The sequence below is a fragment of the Mastigoproctus giganteus genome, chromosome 9 (assembly GCF_048544385.1).
Source record: "Mastigoproctus giganteus isolate SK-2022 chromosome 9, ASM4854438v1, whole genome shotgun sequence".
Taxonomy (NCBI): Eukaryota; Metazoa; Arthropoda; class Arachnida; order Uropygi; family Thelyphonidae; genus Mastigoproctus; species Mastigoproctus giganteus.
Window position 1 is genome coordinate 36,837,523 of NC_143583.1, and position 18,901 is coordinate 36,856,423.

Sequence of the window (18,901 nt, forward strand, 5' to 3'; positions counted from 1 at the left end):
ACCCTCGTACATATAGATCAACCCCCATATCATTGATTGCTGCTAATGTATTAGCCGGGAAAATTCCTTTTATGGTCGCTAGGACAGAAGTTTGGACAGTAACTTATCTCCATTTGTACAGCCAATAAGCATTCTCTTAGAATTCTCTACACTTCAGAAAAAGGAAGGAAGGTAGCTTCCAAAAAATCAAATCCTCCTCCCCCCCACCCAATTATACCTTCTATGTAATTCATTAACTCTTATAAATTCATGAACGATAATTTATGCAGTCTGTTGATGGCAATATTTACATTATTATGAATGTATACAAATGCTTTCCTTGAAGTGCCTCATAGTTGCATTATCTCAAAAAAAAATTTTTTTTATTTTTTTTAATTAAAAAAAGATTCTGCAGGAACTTACTACTATACTTGGTTTATAAGTGACAGAATCTTACGGTCACTTCAAAATACTAAAGAGAAAAAAAGTGCTGTGTGCTGTGACAGCTGAAAAAAAAAAAAAACTAGAGTTCAAAAATCCATGGCTTAATGTTTTTTTTTTTTTTTTTTCATACACATTCATTTTTTCAATCCATCTAGAAAAACTGATCATGTAAGCTATTTCTAAAGGGACTATTGTACATACCCTACACCAAGGCTCTCCGACTTCAGACCACTGAGGGGGCTGCACCATACCTTTGGTACTTACTAGTGGGTTGCCCATAATTTTTTTTCCTATATATATATATATATATTGAAATAAATATCTGAAATAATCTGCCCTGCAATGATTAGATCTTATGAAGTATGAGAAAATGAATAATAATTATACCCATAAAGCCAAAACCATTTAAATAAATGCTTTGGAACCCAATAAAGAGCTCAAAACTAATTATTTAAATTTTATATATTGTAATGTTACACATCAAAAGTACACATATGTCATTAATACATTTTGGGAAATACAAGAATACTCTTTCAGGCTGCACAAAATCAACTGAGGGCTGCCACACGCAATCTGCAGGCTACAAGTTGGACGACCTTATAATATAATAATTACTATTACTAATAATAATAGTAATATATAAAAGTATATACAGTAAAATCTCATTAATACAAAATCGGTTTATACAAAGTATTCGTTTATATGAAGCACATACCATTCCCCTGCAAAAGGATAGGCTTTTCTATGTAAATATATTCATTTATTACAAAATTCAATTAATATATACTAACAAAGTTCATTTTCACCCTGTGAGTTATTTTGTATATTTAATACAAATCTTGGCACAGTTGTCTGATTATTGCCTCTGGCCACCTGGTTCCTTGCTACCCGAAGGATGGAATTTATAAACAAAACCAGTTTATGGTAGCTACAACGTAAGTGCACTCTGAAAAACATCATTATAAAGGATAAGCTGTTAACTTAACTAAGTTGTTTACATACACTTCCTCTCTCTCCACGGGATTAAGGTCAGTTGCAAATGTTATGCCAGTTCAAGAGTCTTTTGCTACGGTACAGTATAAATCTATTTTTTGTGCCATTTCATCCAAGCTGGTGTCTTTTTTGGAAGTTGGGTCTTTAAATTAATTTAAAGTTTGTTTATATTAAATCTCATCTAGAAGAGTTATGGCGATAAAACGTAAATGGACAGAATTAATCATGGAAATTAAACTGAAAATTATACAAGAGGCTGATAGGAAGGAACGAAGCAAAACGGACATTGTAAATTATTACAGCATCCCTTTATCTAAAATACTGAAAAAAACTTGGAAGAAGTGTGTGATGCTGGAGTAGCAATAAAAACAGGAAACAAATTTGTGGTGCAAAACATGAGGAGCTTGAAACAAAACTTTTCAAGTGGTACCAACAAATATATCCAATGTGAGGTCTGATTTTGCAAGAAAAGGCAAATTATCTAGCTCGGCAACAACAGAAGAGCTGCAGAGCTCCAAGCAAAACAATGTTTTTGTTACCAGCAACAGTGAAGAAGCACACACACTGCCATCTAAAAAAGATGCTCAAAATGCACCGATCATAATAGAGAATGTGTTGACATGCAGCAACGTTGATAAAGAAACAACTATTGCATTTTATAATGTCTGTGTTGTAGTTAAAAATGCATATAGGACAAAAACTGTGCAAACAACATTCTATTCTTTTTTTTGTGATACTAAAATATCATATATACTGTACAATATTTTCATTTTTGTTAATTTCTTTTCTCTTAGTTTACCTTACAAAGAAAATAAAATCTTTAAAAAATGTATTATTCCTATTGCATTTTATTTTATTAATTTAAATTATTTTTTTGTTTATTTTTGAAATTATTACTATTATATTTATTATTATTCTTATATAATATATATATATATATATATATATATTATTATTCTTATATAATATATATATATATTATTATTCTTATATAATATATATATATATATATATATATATAAATAACAAAAAAAAAAAAAACACCAGTAAAATTTTGTCACTTTTGGGGGACCTCATTGCTACAAACCTCATTATTACAAAATGTGAAAATTTAGGTCCCTTGAACTTTGTATTAATGAGACTCGACTGTATTATTATTGGTGTTTAAGTAATTGTGTTGTAAAATAACTAAAAGATATTTAGGCTCACAAACCTTTGTTAACATAAGTGGAGCAACTGCATTCACTTCAAACGTAGTCATCATATTTTTTGGATTCACAGTTTGGAGTTTATCTCTAAACAGGACACCAGCATTATTAAGAAGCAGATTGAGTCCTGCTCTCTGTACTATATTTTGAACCTCCTGACAAACAGCTGGGTATGTTTCAAAGCTGGTCGCATCTACAGCATATATAATAGTTTCAGTTACTGGCATATTAAAATTACTACATTCCACATTTCTTACTTTATTTTTTAATCACTAAATAAAAAGAGCAAATGGCAACTTTTGGACAGAACATATTAAATAAAGATGTCAATGAGCTAAAATATGATTAATAAAATAAAACTTCTTAAAGCAAATTTCCAGCACTTGGAATAGTCATATCAAATTATCTGATGCTGTAATACCTGTTAAATTTCAAATTTTCTCCTGTAAAAGAAAGCTTGTCCTATCTATGAGTGGAAACTGTTTTAATCAACTTATGATAAATACAGTTTCTGATTTATGTTATATCATGATTTATATTATTATATTACATAAAACTGATTTATATAATAATGAAAGGAGTACACCCACCTCTTCCCCATACCAAAATGAAGGTAAGGAATTTGAATTCGTTTTTTTGACAGTTGGCAGTCATAGAAAGTGGATGTGTCTTGCATTGCTTTATCACCTGGTAGATTAGTAAATTAATAAGAGGAGTTTACCTCAATATAGTACGTAGAACACTTCCGTATGATACCCTCCAGAATGATACCCTCCTTGAGTATTACAGCTCTGATTCATACCACCTGGTAGATTATATTCTGGAGGATTAGAGGTTGGATAAAGAATTCAGTAGATTAATTTTTGCTTTCTCTTAAATTCTTTAATAGTTTGTAAATTTAATTCTTACCTTTTATAAAGCTGGTAAGTTACATTCTTTTTGGTTTCTTGTAAATTTAAATTCTTAAGTTCAGTAGTTGATAAATTTTTAGTACCTACTTAACTGCATACTTATTGTATTATTTTTGTTAATTTAATTCTTACCTTAATAATGAGTGTTACAAGATCCACTTCAAATGCTTCATCCAAGGATATCATGATTCAGATGTGAATGGCTGGTAGCAATTCACATGCAAGTCATGAGTTCATTGCTTGTTTGGTCTGTGACACATATTCCAAGGTCACTCTAGTAAGTAATCTTAGAATTCAACTGATCATTCTTTTCTTATTTCCTGATATAAGGAGTGTATCAATTTTAACTTGGTGCATTATTAAATGAAGAAATGTGTCCATCCCCTAGAGACAAATAAAACCAGGTACTTGTTAGGTACTGAAGTATCTAGTGCCCTGCAAGGCGATGCAGCCCTATTTCAGGCCTCAGAACAGATAAATCAAGTGCATATACTGCTCTGGCTCAAGAGGATTTGGTTTTATTGTCATGAAAACAGGTCACATTTTTTGTTAATAAGGAGAGTGAACCAGAACCAGGTTGCGTCTACCAGGCACAACAATTGATGATATAATAAACAGATTATGAACTTTTAAGGGAATAAAGAGAATATTATTATTCATGTGGGGACTAATGATATTTTCTACATATTTTCTGAGTAAAAAAGTTCATACAAACAGTGTCCAATTCTCAATAGATATGGAGATACAGCCATTTGAAACTGGCATGCACAGTTCCCTGAATCAGATATAACATCACGCTGTTTGGTGTTAGAAGTGTTGTTAAGAATGCTGCACATCTTCGTACGTGCTGAATATGCCAATATGGTATTTGTCTACGGTTTTTGTGGTGAAAGTGCTACTGCTGCTTGCAGAGAATACTGTCACGGTTTCCGAACCACAGAATACTGGATTCAAGAGCATTTACTAGTATTTACACCAAACTGTGCATGACTGATACAGTTCACAGAGCTCACATTTCATATTTCTTCTGAATGTGAAAATGAACAAAATGTGGATGAAATAGAACACATTCTTCACTCAGTAGAACACAGTCCTACTATTAGCACACAAAGAATTGCTACATGTATCGGTGTTCCACAGACAAGAGTATGGCAAACATTATGTGAGCATGGCTTGTATCCATTTCACATACAGTGGGTGAACACCTTCAATCAAGAGAAGACACCCAACGATTGGAATTTTGTTGGTGGGTAAATGCTAACTCCAATTAATTCCATTAATACTGTTCAGCGATGAAGATACTTTCATCCGTGATGGTATCAACAACACCCATAACTCTCATAGGTGGTCAGACGAAAATCCACATGTGTGGTGCAGTATCATCAACAATCAGTTGATTGGGCCTGTTGTGTTACAAATCATCTTACAGAGCCCCTTTATCTAGAATTTCTGCAAAATGAACTTCCACTACTATTGGAGGATGTTCCCTTGGCTAAAAAGATTGGTATGTACTTTCACAATGACAGAGCTCCTACACATTATACCCATCTGGTGATACAATATCTAAATCAAACTTTCCCTGACCGATGGATCAGCCACGGTGGTCCCATTCATTGGCCACCAAGGTCTCCACAACTCACTCTGTTAGATTTTTGTTTGTGGGGATGGATGAAAAGTGCAGTTTACAAAGAAAAGGTGAATACAAGAGACTAATTGCTCGCTCGCATTTTGGATACTGCTGCTCTCATGGCAAGATGACCTCAGAAGAACAACACATCATATTTATATATTACCACAAGAGTCGCAAAGTGCATTAAGGTTTAGCAGTGGGATTTTCAAACATTTATTGTGAACTGTAAAATATTTGTCAATTATTTGTGTTTTTGTATCATCCAAAAAGTAAATAAATACAAACCATAACTAATTTATCGTTCTTTAATACCTCATAATGGCTTTGTGCATGCCAATTTCAAACAGCTGTATCTCAGTATCCATTGAGAATTGGACACGTTTATATGAACTTTTTTACTCAGAATAATCGATACTATAACCTCCCAAAATACTTACTATTCCTCCTGAATCGCCCTGTATACTGAAAGCCACGTTGATTAACTCAAGACTTGTGGGGTTCTGCAAAGCTTGAGAGGCAAGGATTTTTATCAGCACGGTTTGCACTTGTAAGTAGATGGAATATATTTTGTAGAGACAGAATACGTTTAAATAAAGGTGATGCAAGGGGCCTTACCAATATCATTGAGAGGGTTTGCAGATTCAGATAAACTGCTAGTTAAGGTATTACTGTTGGGTTTTAGGCTCACCAATGACATAGGCTACACTGCATTATTGTGAATTGTCTTTACAAGTGTGTGATCATAGGAAAAGTTGCATGTTGTGAGGGATGAAAAACCCAGAATAACTCATAGAGGAACCCTACTATCTCTTCCTGAGATTACCTAACCTAAAACTTTGATTGCAGAAGAATTTAGAAATTCCTGGAGATTAATGCAGACCTCTCTCCAAACAAGCAGACAGTGGCAAATGACTATACTGTCACAGAAGACCTAAAGGACATGAGTTTCTGAACAGTGTAGACAGGTAGCAAGGAAGGCCCATAGTGTCCTATTGTTGTAATAATAGGGTTTTTTAGGAGCATCAGCAACTAAGGCCTTATTGCTCTGTGTATACTGTCAGTAAATTGTGTGTTCTGACATTAATTTTCTGTTAACCGGACAAACTTCCCCCCCCCCCAAGTTTCCGGGAGTAAAAACCATGCTATCCTTACTCGAGACGAAATAACTCAGCCGTTTTGTGAAAAATGACCATAAAAATTCCTCCTGTCATCGACGGGACACAAATCCAGATCTTTCCCACCCGATGTACAGAGGACAACGATCCTACAACTGTAAGAACATGTCTGCCAGGGGCAAAGGTTGATGACATTGAGAGCAGATATCATCTTTTAAGGGCACATAACGTGCCCTTGTTGTACACATTGACAGTAATGATATTAAGAGTAGGACACCAGCAGAATTACTAAACAAGTACAGGTCACTGTTGAAAAAAGCCATGAATTAGGGTTGAATTTGAAAGTGTCTGCAATTCTGCCCAGACAAGATAGGAGGGAGCATATGATGAGAGCCTTGTCAATCAATTCGGCCCTGGAGAGATTGTGCAAGGCTCAAGGGATAGAATTTTTCTCAGCCTGGTCTGTACTTGTTAACAGGAGAGACTGCTTCTACAGGGATGGGATACACTTAAATAGAAAGGGTGCAAGAATATTTGCTGATGCTATCGAGGTAATGTTAGGAGGGTCGGAAAACTGTTAGCTCGGGGGGATACACGGACTAATAGATTAACAGTAGAGGCTGGCAGAGGTGAAAGTGTTTCTTGCACTGCTTGATTGGAATGAGCAGCAGCTTGGAAAACAAGATGCAGGGGATTTCAGACTGCTGGGAGCCATTGTAGTATAAGTAAACACATGGGTTGTGTTAGGGTAGCTAAGAATAGGAACAGGTGCATGTATACTTCCGTGTACACCAATGCTAGGACTTTGGTAAATAAAAATTGATGAATTTGAGGTGTTCGTCAAAACATCAAAGGCTGATATTGCTGGGATATCAGAGATGTGGTGTCACACAGATATAAGGAATGCAGAACTGGAATTTAGGGAATACAATGTGTACAGGATAGGAAGTGAGGAGGAGTTATGCTATTAGTTAAGAAACATAAAATGCAAGGAGGTACAGCCAGTCGACATCACCAGACAGTGCAGTGTCGAGTCAGTTTGGTGTGACATAAGCACCGGGAAATCAAAACTGAAAGTAGGAGTGTGTTATAGGCCTAATGACTCTGATGAGTATAATAAAGAACTACAGTGAAATAGAGTGGGCCAGTAAATCAGTGTCTTATAATGGGGGATTTTAATTTCCCGGATATTGACTGGAATTTGTGGGTTGGTCACTCACACACTAGCAAGGCTTTTGTGGATTTATTGGACGATTATTTTCTACATCAGCATATTCGGGAGACAACTAGAGGGAGTAATACTCTTGATCTGATTATCAGTAGTGATTCTTCATGCATTGGCGCCTCCGTAGCCAGATGGGAAGGAGCAGCAGTGTGCAGCACACGCTTCTTGATTAGACCGGGGTTCGAGCCCGGTACCACCAAATACGGAGGATGCGAAAAGGTCAGTGTTGACCACTGCATATTCACGGAGCAATATGGCCTTAGTTGCTAATGCCCCTAAAAACAAAACATCTTCATGCATTAAGAAAGTGCAGATAAAGGAACCACTAGGTGGCAGTGATCACACTGGGATTTACTCAAAGAGGTAACTACCATCAAGTGTAAAGGGAAGGGTTTTTGCTTTCGTAAAGGCGACTACGATAGTCTGACAGTATTTAAATTCTATACAGTGGGATCAACAGATGATGTTACCAACAGCAAATTCAAAATGGGAAGCATTCAAAGAATTAATCTTGGAAGCTACTAGGCTTTACATACCAACTAAGAAATATTGTTCAAGGTTTAGGCCTAAATGGATGTCAGATGAACTAATGAGACATATGGTAGAGAAGAAAAATTCATGGGATACAGATAAATTAAAGGGTGACATGGAAGCCTACGATAGATATAAGCTGGTCTGTAACCAAGTCACAAAGGAGGTTAGGCAAGCAAAGGCTGATTATGAGAAATCTTTGGCAAAGGATGCAAAGAAAAACAGTAAAGAGTTCTTTACCTCTGTAAACTCTAGAAGGAAGGGGATGAATCAGATTGGTCCACTGGATATCGATAGTTCAACTGTTGATGATCCTGCTCAGGTGGCTAACAAATTAAATGAGTATTTTGCATCTACATTAACACCTGAGGAGTTATTCAGGGAGGGGAATGCCAGAGGTGAATTAAACTCTGGCAGTGAGCTAGATGATTTTGTAATAACCTGAGAGGAAAGTGGAGGAGAAATGGTTGAAGATAAACATAAAAAAGGTACCCGAGGTGGATGGGATCTATCCAGTTATATTAAAGGAGGCAGCAAAGGAAGTAAGCAAACCGTTAGCCATAATTATAAGAGCTTCCTTGGACTCAGGGGAGGTACCCATGAACTGGAGATGTGCAAATGTGACCCCAATTCACAAAGGAGGATCAAAGGCCGACACAAGTAATTATAGACCTGTGAGTTTAACTTCTGTTCCAGGAAAATTAATGGAGGCACTGTTTAAAGAAGCACTGCAGGATCATCTAGACAAGACTTCAGTTATAGCTCGGACACAGCATGAGTTTGTTAAGGGGAAGTCTTGTCTGACCAATTTAATTGGATACTATGATGTGGTCCCAAAGCAAGTGGATGCAGGGAATAACTCTGATATCATATATTTGGATCTTAGAAAGGCTTTTGATACTGCTGCACAAATTGGAGCAATGCAGCATTGGAGGGAAATTGCTACTATGGATAAAGGGATGGTTGAGTGGGAAAAGACAGAGTGGTAATCAATGGACACTGCTCTTCATGGGCTAATGTTATTAGTGGAGTTCCTCAGGTTTCAGTGTTGGGTCCATTGTTGTTTTCTGTATTTATCAATGATATTGATGAAGGTATATCAGGTTTAATGTCCAAGTTTGCAGATGATTCAAAGGTTGGCAGGGTTGTTAACGATAGTAAAGACAGTATGCTACTCCAACTGGATCTAGATAAGTCGGGAAAATGGGCCGAGAGGTGGCAAATGAAGTTTAACAGTGACAAATGTAAAGTACTACACTGACAGTGGTAGAGAATGAAAAGGACCTGGGGGTAATCATGCAGGCAGATATGAAGTTTTCTGAGCAGTGCAGACAGTCTGCAAGAGTAGCTCATGGTGTCTTGTCATTGATATGCAGGAATTTTTCTAGCAGGGATAAGGAGGTGATTATCCCCTTGTATAAGGTGATGGTCAGGCCACACCTTGAGTACTGTATACAGGTCTGGAGACCTCAATTTAAGAAGGATGTAGAGCTGTTGGAACGATTACAGAGAAGGGCAACAAGATTAGTGAATGGAACAAGGCTTAAATTTTGCAGATTACAGTGTTTGGAGACTAGGCACTGGCGAGGTGATCTGATTGAGGTGTATAAAGCCTTGAATGGTTTGAGCATGCTAAATGCTGATGGGATTCTTCCTCTTGCTCAGAATAATCACCTGAGAGGGCATAAATTCAAATTGAGGAAAGACAGTTGTAGGATAGATGTGCAGGACTTGACGTCATGAATCCTTTTTTTTATTTCCATGAATTGGACTTTTCCCATTTGAATGAACTTTTATTATACAAACTGTATTATTCTACTATTTATTTTTATGTTTTGTGCAATCTTTGTTCTGTTATCTTTTTTTTTTATGCTCTGTTATGCACTGTTATACACAACAGGGATGTGCCCAGTTAAACTGAGCACATATCTGTTGTGTATATTTTATGTTAAAAATAAAACTCTGCTACCCACGAAGGCTTGTCCTATTGTGATTTATTAAACATTTGCATGTAGAGATAGGAAGTTCATACCACAGTATAAGACAATTGTAAGACCCACTTGGAATACTGTTTCCCAAAGTAGTAGTGGCAAATGAAGCAAGAAAGCAAGCTTATATAGCATCAGCAAAAAAAAAAAAAAAAACAGTTCACCCATCCATATTCTCCAAGAATTTGTCTAGTTCTCAATTGAATTATTCAACCCATCCACTTCCACAACAACAGATGGAAGCCCATTCCAACAATCAACCACCCGCTGGCTGAAGGCAAACTTCCACACACCTATCCTGCATTCTCAGCAAGTGGAAGAATACCATTTACATTCAGCCTACTCAATTCATTCAAGACTTTCAACCCCTCAATCAGATCTCCCCACAGGTTGTCGTTGTCGTTTGGTTTTTAGGAGCATTAGCAACTAAGACCATATTGCTCCGGGATATGCGGTGGTCATTCCCTGACCTTTCCGCATCCTCCGTATTTGGTGGTGACGGGCTCGAACCCCGGTCTAATCTAGAAGCGTGTGCTACGCACTGCTGCTTCTTCCCACCTGGCTACGGAGGCGCCCTCCCCACAGGTGTCATGTCTCAAGACACTACAATTTGCAGAACTGAAGCCTTTCTAGGTAAGAGTGCCCTTTCCCCCCCTCTTCATCTATCTGGTTGCCCTTCTCTACATCTGTTACAGCAGATCTACATACTTTCTAAAGTGTGGCCTCCACACCTGTATACAGCAGTGGTCTCATACTCAAATGGCATGCAGGCCGAATGCACGATCTGAAAGCAGCTGACGGGCCGGAATTTTTTTTATTTTTTACAAAACGAGAGAATATATATATATTGCAATGTACTTCCCCCTAATGTATGGATACCATCCCTTTATAACCTGGTGTTACACGTGAGTGTGGTGTGTTGCATGTAAGTTTATAATAAGTCTGTAAATTTTACTTTTAAAATTTAATTTGCCTTGAACATTGTTTAATTGAAAATTTATTTCAATAATGTTCAATTGTGTTTTCTACAATGTTTTTCTGTATACTTACTTTTTATTTCTCAAACTTATATTTTTCTCCTTCTCTCCCTGGCTAAAATTATGAGACTTTCTTTCGGTTAAATTTTCTTTTCTATTTTCTTTAGATGCCCAATCACTTACTAAATATTTATCATAATATACATGAACAATAATAATAATAATAACACAAATGAAAAAATTCAAATTTATATTTATTTTCTATCTGAAATCTAAAGGTTGGTACCTGCAAGACATTTCTGTTAGTTACACTTTGTAATTCAAACGTATTGACAGCTAAATATTAAATTTTCAGACACATTTATTTCAAATAATTCTAATATGTTGAATTAACCACTAAATAACTTTAACTAAAAATAAACAAATTATGAAAACTTTCCAAGTGGGACAAAACTTGAGAATAAATAATGACAACCTATTCTCTTTCTTTTATTTATTAAATTTTTCTTCGACACATACAGAAAAAATACACGTTTGTATGTAAATAATTATAAACTTCTTTATTTCTTACTACAACTTGACAGCGTTTCGATTCTGATAAAGTCTGTAGCCTTGGAGAAAAATTACTATAAACTATCTTCATTACGGATTGTAGATGCTTATTGGTCAATCGGGTTCTTTTCTTAGACTTATTAACAACTGCGAAAAAAACTGTTCACATATAAATGTACTCCCAAACAAAGCGATTATTCTTATTGCAAAAATTTGTAACTGAGGGTATTTATCTTTTGACAAGTACGAATAAAAGTTAATCAAATCTGTATCTTCAAATCTTTGAATAAAATTTATATCACACTGTAAATTAATTAGCTCCATTTGTAGATTTTCTGGTGCGTTATTCACTTTCATTTTTAATGGTAATGAAAATAATGTAAAATCGGACTCCAAATCATTAAAATCTTTAAATATTTCTTCAAATTCTTGTCGTAATAATGCTATTTTTCTTGCATATTATTCAGATTTTTCATTTGTAATAATAGGGCAGGATTTAAAATGTAGAATATGTACGAAATTTTTTGGTTCCAGCTGTGTTTCCCATAATTGCAATTTAACTTTAAAAGCTTTAATACAAGCATACATGTCAGTGATAAGTTTATTCTTTCCTTGCAGCTCTTTATTGAGAATATTTAAATGGCCGGTTAAGTCAACAAGAAATGCTAAATCTGTTATACATGTATCATTATGTAGCTCGTCGGTGGTTTTATTTTTTTGTGTTATGAAAATTTTGATCAAAAAACAGTTTTAATACAGCTCCTCGACTTAACCACCTCACCTCGTTATAATAAATCATTTCTCCATACTCACTTTTAATTTCTTCAAGCAATGCAACAAATTCTCGATGATTCAGAGCTCATCCACGGATAAAGTTTACTGTTTTAGTTACGGTTTCCATAACATTATTCATCTGCAAACTTTTGGCACAAAGTGCTTCTTGATGAATAATGCAATGTATAGTGCAAAAATTATTCTGAAATTTTTCTTCTTTCACTATAATTTTTTAATTTTACCGTTACTCCATTTTTTTTACCAACCATAGCAGCTGCACCATCACTTGTAAATCCAACCATTTTATCCCAGCTTAATTTATACAGTATTTATCTATTACAGTTTTTATTTCGGAAAAAATATCCTGTGCACCAGTTTTTCCTTTCATGGGAATTATTTCCAATAATTCCTCAATTACTTCAAATTCATCAGTAACACTGTACAAAAACGGCAAGTTGTGCTATATCTGTGATGTCAGTACTCTCATCAACTGCTATTGAGAATGCTGCAAAATCTATACATTTTTCTTTTAACTGACATCATAAATCAATAGCGATTTCGTTAATGCGTTATGCTACCGTGTTGGCTGACAAACTAATATTTTTAAATAATTGTTGTTTGTCAGGACAAAGAAGTTCAGCAGACTTAAACAATCTTTAAGGAAATTGCCATCAGTAAATGGTTTTGATCATTTTGCAATGATGTGTGCAAGAGCAAAACTTGCGTGAACTGTTGCTTCACTGGATTTATTTGCTTCAGTAAAAAAATTTAGTTGTCGTTGTAAGCCAGATTTCAGAAACTAACTTTTCTTCCCTCAATTTGCCTTCCAACATTTCAAATTTTTCTTTGATTTGTTTCGTAATGGCAACGTAAATTGTATTCTTTTGGAACTGATATTCCCTTATTACAAATAAAACATACAATTTTATTGCGCACACCAACACAAAAGTACATAATTTCCCATTTATCTTGAAAAACATGTCCTGCTTCATCCACTTTTCTTTTACCCTTTGTTAAAGACATGGCTTGCAATTTAATCTCTTAATTAAAATCACTATTATAATTTTATTTGCAACTTTAATTACAAGATGAATTTTCGTATGAAAGCAACACTCAAAAGTTATGCACAATTCTGAACGATAGGTATTGATATGATGTAGAATCTACATTATATCAATACCTATCGTTTATCATTAGATCTACATTGTAGATCTAACAACAAGCACAAATAAACAGGTTTTATAAGCCGTAAATTAGTTTGTCTCCATCTATATAGCAATATGAACTGCACAGCTGTGCATCCAGCTAACCAACTAGTGACTGACTCAAGGAAAATATATACCAGAAGTACCAACTCAATAGAAAAAATCTGAAACACCAGAATACTGAAGCGCCACCAACTGTCGGCTGGCGAACTAAATTTACTGATCGTACTGACGTGGGAAGTTCTCCCACCTTACCCCAGTCACGTGGCCTGGCATACAGTAACAAAGACAAAGCCCCAACCTATTCATTCTATCTATCTCTTTTTCCTTCAATAGCAGTCGCGCACATAAGCTCAGTCCATATCTCTATGTCTCTAAAACTATAAGTACCGTATTTACAACAAATACATCATTGAAATGTATTCGCAGGCCATGTAAAATTGCTTTGGGGGCTGGATGCAGCCTGCCAGTTTGAGATCACTGGTATACAGTACTCAAGATGCTGCCTAACCATGGCCTTATACAATGGGATAATAATTTCAGTGTTATAAATAATCACCTCCTTATCCCTACTAGCAAAGTTTCTATGCAGGGTGATTCACTACCAGTGCGACAAACTAGCAGGAGATGTAGGGGGCAACAAAGACGAATCGGAATCACATAGCATTGCAGGATCCGAAATGCCTTCGTCATGCGGTAGAGGACGTTGAACGGGAGGTCGCATGAACAGCGATCCCGCTGGAAGTCAGCATTTGCGAACCGGTTCCCGAGGCAGTAGGATGGACGAGTATTCAAACGTATGGAGCTGCGGACTGTAACGGGCGCGCCGCTCTGCGCTTGTACCGAAAACGTTTCCTGCACAGGCGTGGTCCTCATCATACGATTTTCACACATGTGCACAGAAGGTTACGTGAGACTGGTTGTTTCACGAGAGGTACCATTAATTGAGAGTGAACGACGAGGACGCCAGACAATCAGAGAATGTCCTACGTCTTGCAGAAGGCAATCAGAGTAAGAGTACTCGAGCGATAGGCCAACGATTGGGTATTTCCCAATCCACTGTATGGAGGATACTGTCAACAAACCAAATGAGTTCATACTATCTGCAACGCGTCCAATCATTGGAGCCTGCGGATTATCCACTCCGGAGGACTTTTGCTACTTGGTTTCTTCAACAGAAACGGTTCGCAAATGCTGACTTCCAGCGGGATCAATGTTCACGCGACCTCCCGTTCAATGTCCTCTACCGCATGACGAAGGCATTTCGGACCCTGCAATGCTATGTGATTCCGATTCGTCTTTGTGCCCCCTACACCTCCTGCAAGTTTGTTGCACTGGTAGTGAATCACCCTGTATATCATTGACAAAACCCTATGAGCTGTCCTGGCAGCATGCCTGCACTGCTAAGAGCATTTCATGTTTCATGTCTGACTGCACAATTATCCCCAGTTTTTTTTTTTTTTTCATTCTTCACTACCCTGAGTGTATTACCGAACAGTTGATAAGCTACTTTTGGGTTATTGCTACCCATGTGCAGTACCTTGCATTTTTCAATGTTACCCCCAGGGGCTCACATCTGGTGAGTATGGGCTTGGCACACTCAGGGTCCTGAGCTGGATATCATCATTCTTCCCTTTCTTGGTGATTCCTTTCTACTTCTCTCTCTCTCTCAGGGTAATAAGGAATTTTTTTTTTTTTTTTTTTTGGCCAGTGCAGCATAAGCCTCAGGCTTCCTTGCACCACATGGCTAATAATAATAATAATAAAACAACTGCCATTTCTCAGTCCATCAACCCAATTTTCTTAGATCTTGTTGGAATAGCTCACCTTGATGACTGTCGTTAACCACCCTGCCAACCTCTGTATCATCTGCAAACATAAACATGAAGCCTCATATACCTTCATCAAGTATGGAGATAACACCTATAAAAAAGACATTGAGCTTCATGCAAGGGTTCAAAGACAAGTAACTTGCTTGGTGAGATTAGTAAAAGGGCTTCCATATGGGATACAGAGCTTAGTAACTAGGCACCTTATGGGGCCTATATGGCTCTGAGAGGAGAAAGTAACATGAATGAAGGGAAATTTTCAGTTATAAATAATTCCAGAACTTTAGGGATTGTAAATTCAAATTATGGGGAAGAGGTTTAGACTAGATTGTAGGCAGTTTTTTTTTTTTTTTCCCAGCAACGTTTTTATTACTGGAATGAGTGAATAGTTAAAGCTGTGACAGATTGGGGAAATTCAAAATTCACTTGAGTACATAAATAGGTAGTTTATTTTATTTATTTTTTATTTTTTTTTGACTGGTGCAGAAGAAGCCTAGGGCTCCCTTTGACCACATGGCTAATACTGATACAGTTATTTGGGTTCCTGCACCCAGCACTCTGTAGATCAGGTTCTCATTTGTTACAGATATCCTGTTTGCTACTTAATTTGGGTCTAGGTACAAACATATCTAAGTCCAGTTCTCCCACAATCCCTGTATCCAAAGGCCACCATAACAGTATCCCACTAGAATCTTCTCAGGATAGAATTGGGCATTTAATCCTATTTAACATATAAACCATATGAACTGACACACTGTAGCCAAAGTAATCAAAAATGCCAAAACACAGCACTTCTGTGTCAAGAATTTCATTTAAACAAGCATTTTCCTCATTATATCATTAGAAGTAGTTACTTGATATTGAAGATTAAGAGAATAAAGCAAGTGGGATATGAGGGAATTGATATATTTTGAATATTTATCATGAAGAAAAAGCTATGTTCTGTATAAGTAATAATGTATTGTTTTTCTTTTGCAGACACCTACATCACAGTCTGAGGAGAAAAAAAAAAAAAAAAAAAAAAAAAAAAAAATACAGAAAACGGCTTTAGAATATAAAAATTCCAATAAAAAAGCCAATTTAATATCACTTTTGGAGCAGTAGACTAAAATACTCAAGAAACTAAACTGTTTTAATTTTGCAATTAAACAAACATTTAACATTCTCCCCTTTGCCATTGTTAATATAAACTGTGAGTGCATTTTCATATTGGAAGTTGATTTTTGAATAGTACAGTTTTCAGTGGAACTGGATTTTATATGGCTAAAAATAAATTAGAAATAACTTGCAAATGCAACAAAATAAAATTCGATTCCATTTAATTCAATTAATGATAGAGCATTTTCTCTGTATAATTTACTGAAACCATATCCTAGAATCAAACATGAGGAAAATATATTCATTGAAGATTGTGCCAAGCACAAAATGTAGTTGATGCACCAGCATTGTAACTTTATTTAAATACAGGGATGCTGCATTTTATACATTTTCCTATGAAAATATTCCATAAAGATCAACCAGCAGATTATTTGTTTTAGGGTACTGACCTGTCTACAGTTCTTTTTATGTTAATACTGTACTGGGATTTAGAAGTTATTGACAAAAAATCACAGAAGAAATGGTATCAAACTGGGGAATTATTGCAATGATTATTCAGTTTTATTTTGGCATTCTGTTTTAAGTAAAAAAATTTTTTAATGAAATTTGTATTCATACATTTACGTTATGATGAATACAGAGATCATTACAGATATATAATTACGTCTACCTATGGTTTTATAAATTGTTTAAATTAATTTGAGTCAAAACAATAAAATGAAATGTACTGATTATTTTTAATCCATCCCAAATTCAACCAGCAGCAGAAATATTGTTTAGCATTAGTAGAGGCATACGATGCAAGAAAGCAAGCTTATGCAGCATCAGCAAAAAAAAAAAAACATCCCATTTCACCCCTCCATTTGTTCCAAATGCCTGTCCAGCTCAGTCTTAAATTTATTTAGGCTATCAGCTTCTACAACAAAAGATGGAAGTCTGTTCCACCAATCAACTACCTAAGGGCAAATTTCTGCACATCTATTCTACAACTATCTTTCCTCAATTTGAAACTGTGCCCCCTCAGGTCCTTAGTCTGAGCAAGAGGAAGAATCCCATTAGTATTCAGCTTGCTCAACCCATTCAAGGCCATATACACCTCAATCAGATCACCTCTTGTGTGCCTACTCTCTCCAGGCGCTGCAATTTGCAGAACTTAAGTCTTTCTTGGTAAGAGCACCCCTTTGTTACCCTCACCAATCTTGTTGCCCTTCTTTGTACTCGTTCTAGCAACTCTGTATCCTTCTAAAATGAGGCCTCCAGACCTGTACACAGTACTCTAGGTGTGGCCTGACCATTGCCTTGTATAATGGGATAATCACCCCCCTCTCCCTGCTAGAAAAATTCCTATATATCATTGACAAGAATCCATGACCTGTCCTGGCAGTTAATTTGCACTGCTCAGCGAACTTCATATTTGACTGCACAATTACCCCCAGGTCTTTTCCACTTCCTTGAGTGCAGTACCACACAGTTGGTACGTTTCTTTTGGGTTATTGCTATCCATATGTAGTACTTTGCATTTCTCAATGTTAAACTTCAGTTGCCACTTCTCAGCCAATTTTTCCAACTTATCTAGATCCAGTTGGAGTAGCATACTGTCTTTACTGTCGTTAACAACCCTGCAAACTTGGACATTAAACCTGATATACCTTCATCAATATTACTGATAAATACTGAAAACACCAATGGGCCCAACACCGAACCCTGGGGAACTCCACTAATGACATTTGTCCACAAAGAGCAGTGTCCATTGATTACCACTCTCTGTCATCTCTCACTCAACCATCCCTTTATTCATTGCAGCAACTTACCCTTAATGCCATACCTCTAGAATTTGTACAGCAGTCTTCCATGTGCAACAGTATCAAAAGCTTTCCTGAAATCCAAATATATGATATCAAAATATTTTTGGCATTCGGTTCCTTTGTAACCACATCATAGTATCTAATCAAATTGGTCAGACAAGACCTCGCTTTAACAAGCCCATGCTGTGTCTTAACTAGTACTGCAGTCTTGTCTAGATGATCCTGCAATGCTTCTTTAACCAGTGATTCCACTATTTTCCCTGGAACACAAGTTAAACTAACAGTGTCTGCAGTTACTTGTGTCACCTTTTGAACCCCCCCCTTTGTGAATTGGTGATACATTTGCACCCCTCCAGTCCATGGGGAACTCTCCTGAGTTCAAGGAAGTTCTCATAATTATGGCTAAGGGTTTGCTTACTTCCTTTGCTGCCTCCTTTAATATAACTGGATAGATCCTGTCCACCTCAGGTGCCTTTCTTATATTTAACTTCAACAATTTCTTCTCCACTTTGCTCACAGTTATTACAAAATCACTGAGCTCCCTGTTAGCATTTGATAAACTTCTGGCACTCCCCTCATTGAATAACTCCTCGTGTGTGAATGTAAATGCAAAATACACATTCAGTTTATCAGCTAC

General features: G+C 36.3%; 1 protein-coding gene across 1 annotated transcript in view; it reads right to left on the reverse strand.

Moving 5' to 3' along the window:
• LOC150080148 (uncharacterized) overlaps window positions 1-18,901 on the reverse strand; it is a 103,472-nt gene that overhangs the window by 51,717 nt on the left and 32,854 nt on the right. Inside the window, exon 3 of the mRNA XM_090381290.1 lies at window positions 2,630-2,817. Within this exon, the coding sequence (XP_090237416.1) occupies window positions 2,630-2,817 (188 nt within the window). The remainder of the gene's footprint in view (window positions 1-2,629; window positions 2,818-18,901) is intronic.